The 7585-nt window shown below is 54.3% G+C and overlaps 1 protein-coding gene across 1 annotated transcript in view; it reads right to left on the reverse strand.

Moving 5' to 3' along the window:
- Positions 1-7532, reverse strand: part of SSC4D (scavenger receptor cysteine rich family member with 4 domains) — a 14475-nt gene extending 6943 nt beyond the window's left edge. The window contains exons 1-4 of the mRNA XM_021706944.1: positions 7252-7532; positions 3270-3468; positions 1151-1186; positions 594-899 (exon numbers count right to left, since the gene is read on the reverse strand). Of these exons, the coding sequence (XP_021562619.1) occupies positions 594-899; positions 1151-1186; positions 3270-3435 (508 nt within the window). The 5' untranslated portion in view covers positions 3436-3468; positions 7252-7532. The remainder of the gene's footprint in view (positions 1-593; positions 900-1150; positions 1187-3269; positions 3469-7251) is intronic.
- Positions 7533-7585: the final 53 nt, after the last annotated feature.

Genomic DNA, 7585 nt, shown 5'->3' on the forward strand with positions numbered 1-7585 from the left:
CCCATGGGCTCAGGCAATTCACTCACCTCAGCCTCCCAAGGCGCAGGATTACAGGCTGAGCCACTGAGCCCAGCTCTTTTTTTTTTCTGAGTTGGAGTCTCACTCTGTCGCCCAGACTAGAGTGCAGTGGCACACTCCCAGCCACCGCAGCCTCGACCTGCTGGCCTCAGGTGATCCCTCTACCTCAGCCTTCCAAGTAAAGTAGCTACCACGCCCAGGTAATTTTTTAATTTATTGTAGAGACGCGGTCTCACCAGGTTGCCCAGGTGAGGGCTGGGATGACAAGCGCGAGTGCTGGGATTACAAGTGTGAACCACTGTGACTGGCTTCTAAAGACTCTTAAAATGGGGGCAACCTCTGCTGGGACAATCAGGGTTCTGTATGAAAGCAGCAAGGCTGCTTTTCTCTTGACCATGAACCAGAAGAAGCCCTAGGACGCAGGCCAGGGCTCTTCCTGAGCACCAGGCAGTGTAGACTGTGGTTCCATCTCCCGCATGGAACACCCTTACCCCCGGGGACGTCCCTTCATTAATCTAGCCTACAGCCTTGCTGCCTGCCACAGTCTGCCGCCTTCCTGGGTCGCAGAGGCTCACCATCACACAGGACAGCCACGTCCTCGTAGTGAAAGCAATTGTGGACACCCCAGCCCCGGCTGCCACACTCGCTCAGCGCGGCTTCCTGCCCGCGGCACTCCACGTTGTCCAGCAGGATGGGGCCTCGGCCCTGGCCAAAGGCGAGGGGCCGCGGCACAGGCAGCGCCAGGCCACAGCCCAGCTGACGACACACCACGTTGGCATCCACCACGTCCCAGTCGTCGTCGCAGACGCTGCCCCAGGAGCCGCCATGCAGGACCTCCAGGCGCCCCCGGCAGCGGGTCGGGCCCCCCACCAGCCTCAGCTCTGTGAAGAGGGTTGAGCTGGCACCAGGGGGACCCCTGGACCCAACCGCCAGGATGCCCACTGTGCCAGGAAGCCGTGGGAGCCTTGGGACCAGTCCCTTCTGGAAAGTGAGGGGACTGTGGCCGTCCCTCTGAGGTGGGGGCAGCCAGAGTCATGGAGGGCCAGCTAGTCGTTACTGCCCGAAGTCTTCTGTCTGAGCTCCTGGAGCACCTGGGGGGGGCAGGTGAGGAAGGGAGGGGCAGAGCACCTACCTGGAAAGGGCAGTGGAGAGGGCTGTAGGGCGCTGGCTGAAACAGAGTGAGGAAGAGCATTGGCCCCTCCACCCAGGACCAGGGCTGCCTGGTCCCAGGAACACGACTCCCCTTCCCCGACGGTCCTCACCATTACACTCCTCCTCTTGGACTTTGCTACCCCTGCTTTTCCAAAGCCCCATCCATTCTTTCCAGGCTGTCCCCATCGGCCTCCCTGCCGTCCCTTCCCCCAGTGGTCCCTAGGCCCCCCCAGGGAGGACTGCCTGAGACCCAGACCTGCATGTCTCACAAAGCCTTCTGCGATCTTCTGACCAGCTCCTCCTTACTTCTTAATGTCCTATCCGTCTTGCCTTCAGGTCTCTAACACATTCTGTTCCAGCTTCCCTACTCATCATAGCCCTGCTGAGCCTCCAAGAATCAACTTGGCTGGGAAGCCTTTCCTCTGTGCAGCCTCCCTGGAGCCCTCAGCTGGAAGTGCTCTGTATTTCCTCGGAGTCCCTGGGCACTACATACATGCCATTTTCAGGTCCTTCTGCCTGGAAATGTGGTCATGCCTGTCTCACCTCTGTATCCCCCAGGGCTCTCTGCTTGGAGCCTGGAACTCATCAGATGTTCAGTAGGTCTGCCTTACACGTGGACATTGGCTTTGGGATTCTTTATGACTCCTTCCTCCATGCCCCCCCTACAAAGATTGATCTATATGAGCCCGTCTACCTCAGCTACCACATGTGTGCTCATTGCTTTCTGCAGAACAACTCACTTAATCATTAGGACAATTTATGAATTAGGAAGGATTTGATAGACGGGCAACTTCAAGGTTAGTGAGATTAGGCGATTTGCTCAAGGCTGCACAGCAAATAAAGGATAGAGCTGAAGCCGGGCTGGGTGGCTCAGCCTGTCATCCCGCGCCTTTGGAAGGCTGAGGTGAGTGGATTGCCCGAGCCCGCGGGTTCGAGACCCACCTAGGCAGGCGAGACCTCATCTCTACAATAAATCAAAAAATCAGCCGGGCGTGGTAGTGCGCGCCTGTAATTCCGGCTACTCGGAAGGCTGAGGCGGAAGGATCGCCGGAGCCCAGCGGGTCGAGGCTGCGGTGGCCGGGAGCGGCCACTGCACTCCGGTCTGGGCGACAGTGAGACTCCAACTCAAAAAAAAAAAAGGATAGAGCTGAGAGATGACCTGCTCAGCCATATTCTTCTCCACCACACAATTCTGAGCACAAGGCTTGAGAGGGGAAGTGAGAGAGAGAGAGAGAGAGAGAGAGAGGGAAGGCAGTCTAGCAGGTAAAATTGAAAACCTGGGCCAGACATGGTGGCTCACACCAGTAATCCTAGCATTTTGGGAGGCTGAGGTGGCAGGATCACTTGAGCCCAGGAGTTTGTGGTCCAGCCTAGACAGCATAGCAAGACCTCATCTCTACAAAAAATTTAAAAAGTTAGCCAGGCATGGTGGTGCACACCAGTAATCCCATCTACTCTGGAGGCTGAGGCAAGAGAATCGCTTGATCCCAGGAGTTTGAGGCTGCAGTGAGCCGTGATCCTGCCACCGTACTCCAGCCTGGGCAACAGAGTGAGACCCTGATTCACAAAAAAAGTTTTTAAAAAAAGAAGAAGAAGAAAAGAAAGCCTGAAAATAGCCCCTTACTTGTGCTCAGGATATTATTACAGTTCTCAGACACCTTCACATACATTACCTCTTAGAATCCTTACAATCACCCTCTGAGGCTTGTACTAAAGTACCATTTTACAGATGAAAAAAAACGGAGACTCCGGTTTTTCTTTCTTAAGTTAGAGTAGTCCCTGGCTCATTTGACTGCATCTGTATTCCCAGCTGCCTTTCCAAGAGCTATTGGTGGACCCGCTCCCTTCCCCTCTTCCTTGGCGCTCAGTGTCCCCTAACTGCCCACTCCCGGGGTACATTTACCTCTCATCTCCAGTCCTGAGCTCTCAACTCCCCAAACTCAGCCCCTCAGCTTTCATCAACCCTGGGCCAACGTTAGAGCTGGGCACAATGTTAGAAACCAGCTCATTCACAACCCTCCTCCCACCGTAATTTCACAGCTGAGACAACTGAGAGCCAGAAAAAGGAGGTTAGCAGAAGTTGGCCCGGGAGCACTCACCCAATGGCAGGAGGAGGAGGAAGGACAGGGCTGGGGGGAGGGGTACAGGGGCAGTGCTCCCACCTCCCAGCCTCCACCCCCTGCCCTTCTCATCCAGCTGGGGACCGATCCACATCTCTGCTTCCTTGTGCATCCAGCCAGTGGAGGGCCTTTCAGGCGTTCCCATCAAGGGGCCGGGGAGAAGTCACAGCTGGAACATCTGGAATTAAAGGTCCCGAGTGCTTACTTCCCCGAGGGGCCGGCTCCAGGGGGAAATGCCGTTCTCGTGTGGGTTTGGCTTGCTTTCTTTTTTTTTTTTTTGAGTTGGAGTCTCACTCGGTCACCCAGACTGGGATGCAGGGCCGCTCCCAGCCACCGCAGCCTCGACCTGCTGGGCTCCGGCGACCCTTCCGCCTCAGCCTTCCGAGTAGCCGGAACTACAGGCATGCGCTACCAGGCCCGGCTGATTTGTTGATTTATTGTAGAGATGAGGTCTCGCTGCCCAGGCGGGTCTCGAACCTGGGGCTCAGGCAGTCCACTCACCTCAGCCTCCCAAAGGCGCGGGATGACAGGCTGAGCCACCGAGCCCAGCGGGTTTGGCTTTCTGAGTGGAAGCCACAGCAGGAACGGCAGCTGGGAGGCGAGAAAGGTCGTGGCCGGAGCCAAGGGTGTGCAAAGAAGGCAAGTGGTGGGAGAAGTTAAGGTTGGAACGGCTGGCTGGGCCCAGACCAGGCCCGAGGTCCAGAGTTTATCTTCCGGAGCTGTGCATCCCAGAGTATTGTTGGTGCCGCTTGGTGACAACCCCCCCAATTGGGGGAGATACAGATAGACATATATTGAGGCTGGGTGTGGTAGCTCACGCCTGTAATGCCAGCACTTTGGGAGGCAGAGGTGAGAGGACTGCCTAAGGCCACAAGTTCAAGACCAGCCTGGGCAACTTGGCAAGACCTCATCTCTACAAGAAATCCAAAAATTAGCCAGGCGTGGTGGCGTGCGCCTGTAGTCCCAGCTGCTTGGAAGGCTGAGGCGAAAGAATCGCCTGAGCCCAGCAGGTTGATGTTACAGTGGCCCTAATCATGCCACTACACTCTAGCCTGGGTGACAGAGTGAGACTCTGACTCAAACAAACCAACAAAACGACAAGAAAACACAGATGTGTATTGCTTTATTTTATTTTACAGTGCCTTCTATTTCAGGCAAAGTTTTCCATTTATTGGAACAATATAAAGTTTTCCCTTCAAAATTAATTAATTTATTTTTGTATTTATCTTAATTTTTTTTTTTTGAAGAGACAAGGTCTCTCTCTGTTGTCCAGACTAGAGTACAGTAACACAATCACAGATCACCTCAAACTCCTTAGCTCAAGTGATCCTCCCACCTCAGCCTCCCTAGTAGCTGGGACTACAGGAATACCAGCTAATTTATTTTATTTTATTTTTGTAGAAACAGGATCTCGCTTTTGTTGCCAAGGTTGGTCTTGAACTCCTGGCCTCAGAAGTGATCCTCCCACCTTGATCTCCCAAAGTGCTGGGATTACAGGCATGAGCCACTGTGCCCAGTCTGAAATTAATTAATTTTTTTTTTTTTTCCATTGGAGTCTTACTCTGTCACTCAGGCTGGAGTGCAGTGGCATGCTCATGACCATCGCAGCCTCAACCTGCTGGGCTCAGGTGATCTTTCCGTCTCAGACTTCCAAGTAGCTAGAACTGCAGGTGCCCACCACCATACCTGGCTAATTTTTTGATTTATTGTAGAGACGAAGTCTCACCAAATTGCCCTCAAATCCCTGGGCAGCCCTCTCACGTCCACCTCCCAAAGTGCTGGGATTACAGGCATGAACCACCACACCCAGCTTGAAATGAACTTAAATCAGAAGAAATGAGTTCAAAAAAATGAGAAAAAAATATTAAGGAAATCATAGTTGCCATGGCTCACAAATACACAAAAAGTGGTGAAGAAAGATCTGGGTAAGTAATTGACATTGGGGTGCTCTGCCTTTTTGGGGTGAGAAGCTCTTGAAGATTTTTTGGGGGTAGGTTTTGGATTGAGGCATGCAAACAAAAAAGTGCATAAATCATGAACGTAGAGCTCAGTGAACACTGTCACCACGTCACCAGCATCTTAGATGCGCCCCCGCCAGCGTGTGTCCCCTTTCCTCGCGGACTTTTTAGCATGAGTCTGACATGGCCTGTGGGCAACGCACCAGTCGGGTGGGGAGAGACAGGAGACTGGTTCAGAGGCTGATGCGGTTGTCCAGCTTCCAGGCGATGAGGGGCAGAGGGTAAGAGCAGACACAAAAGATATGTGGGATGCCGGGCTGGGTGGCTCAGCCTATAATCCCGCGCCTTGGGAGGCCAAGGTGAGTGGACTGCCTGAGCCCGCGAGTTCAAGACCCGCCTGGGCAACTTAGCGAGACCTCATCTCTACAATAAATCAAAAAAACAGGCGGGCGTGGTAGCGCGTGCCTGTAACTCCGGCTACTCGGAAGGCTGAGGCGGAAGGATCGCCAGAGTCCAGCAGGTCAAGGCTGCGGTGGCCGGGAGCGGCCACTGCACTCCAGTCTGGGCGACAGAGTGAGACTCCAACTCAAAAAAAAAAAAAAAAGGTACGTGGGAGACTGAACTGGCGGGGCTGGCAGGGCTGGGCTTTTGTTGCAGTGGGGGTGGAGGGAGGAGCATCTGGATGGGGACCCTGGGAGGAGGTGACGGACAGGATGGTTCTGTTTGGGATGAGTTGAGAGTGAAATGCACGAGGACCTGGGTGCTCGTCCCAGAAAGAACTACGCCCCGCCCTGCCCACCTACCCCCATCTCTCCCCGGCTTTGCCTTCAAGCTGGCGTATAAACAGTCGGGCTGGGGAGAAGATGAAAACCTATCTGGATGCGAACACAGGGTTTTCAATACCCCATTCATGGGGCCCAGTACAGCCCCCAGTGGAATAATCAGCTTTTGTCTTCCCTCTGTCTGGACTGGGGACAGCTGGGAGATGGGAGCTAAGAACTATAAGGAGGGGGAGAATCACAGTCCGGTCTTTGCTGGGGAGGACACATAGCTATCTGGGCCTTTCCTCCACCTCCTGGCCTAGGGGCCACCCACTTCTCGGGCTGCTGGGACACTGGCCTCCCTAGATCAACCCCCACCCTGTGAGTGTGGGACAGACACCTTGCAGAGAACCTGCCGGGGTTCCTAGGGTCCCCCTGTTCTGTCCCCTACCAGGAATGAGGAAGAAAGACCCCTGATCCTCACCCCCACGGACCTCAAATCTGAGCAGATCCTAGGGCCCTCCTCCAAGCTTGCCTCACATCCCAGCTCCAAGGCTGGCCCCCTCCAGCCTGCCTCACACCCTGGGACCTTGCTCGAGTTGGGACTTTACCCTTCCCTGCCCATGGTGACCAGGGCTCTCAAAAGCTCTCCCATCCCCTCCCTGTCCTTATAAGTGCACCTACAGCCTAGGAGTGGCTCTTTACAATGCAGCCTGCAGCATAACACAGTAAGTAGAAATATTAGCTTTACCACCTGCCAGTTATGTGACCTCACCTTGCTAAGCCTCACTGTTCTCATCTGTTAAGTGGGTTTAGTGCTACACTTAACTCTTATAGTTGTTGCTAGGTTAAATGAGCTAATGTTTGTACAAGGTTTAGCCCAGTGTCTGGCCCACCACAAGGGGAGTATCTATTGTTACTGTTACTGTCTTCCCATCTACACTGCAGACCCTCAAAGGCAGAAGACAAGAGCTCATTCAATGGTAACACCTGGCACAGGGTGGGTTCTCAGGAAATGTTTGTTGAATGACTGCGTAAAGCTTAGTCTGCAGAATCATAGAAAAAGGCAGCCAGAAGGGGCCTGAGAGACCATCAAGGACAGCTTCCCATCTGACCGGTGGGAAACTGTTGTCTCTCTCTGTGTCTCTCTCTCTCTCACACACACACACACACACACACACACACACACACACACACACACACACACACCAACACACACCAGCAAAAGTGAGGGAGTCATACCTGGGGGGATGTTCTGGGCTCTTTCTGTCCCTTCTTCTAGAGCCAATCCAAGGTTGAATCACTTTCTCTGCCCCTGGAAGTTTAGGAGGGGGTAGGAGCTTCCAAACACAAATCAACACAGGCTTCTCTTTTCTTTCCGAAGCTGGAAGGTGAGCAGAGGCAGGGTCCCTGTCCATGGAGCTGGCTGGTGGCCCCAGCCTGTCCCCATCCGACCTGAGGGGCAGAGGGCGGCGGAGGGAGCGTGGAAGTGGCTGGCACCACCTAGGGCAGCCCCAGAGAAAGGGCATCCAGGCAGAGGAGGAGCTACCTGGGGGGGAGGCCTGGACTCCCAGGG

This window comes from Carlito syrichta, unplaced genomic scaffold (genome assembly GCF_000164805.1).
Source record: "Carlito syrichta isolate Samal-C Ts95f unplaced genomic scaffold, Tarsius_syrichta-2.0.1 Scaffold316219, whole genome shotgun sequence".
Lineage (NCBI taxonomy): Eukaryota > Metazoa > Chordata > Mammalia > Primates > Tarsiidae > Carlito > Carlito syrichta.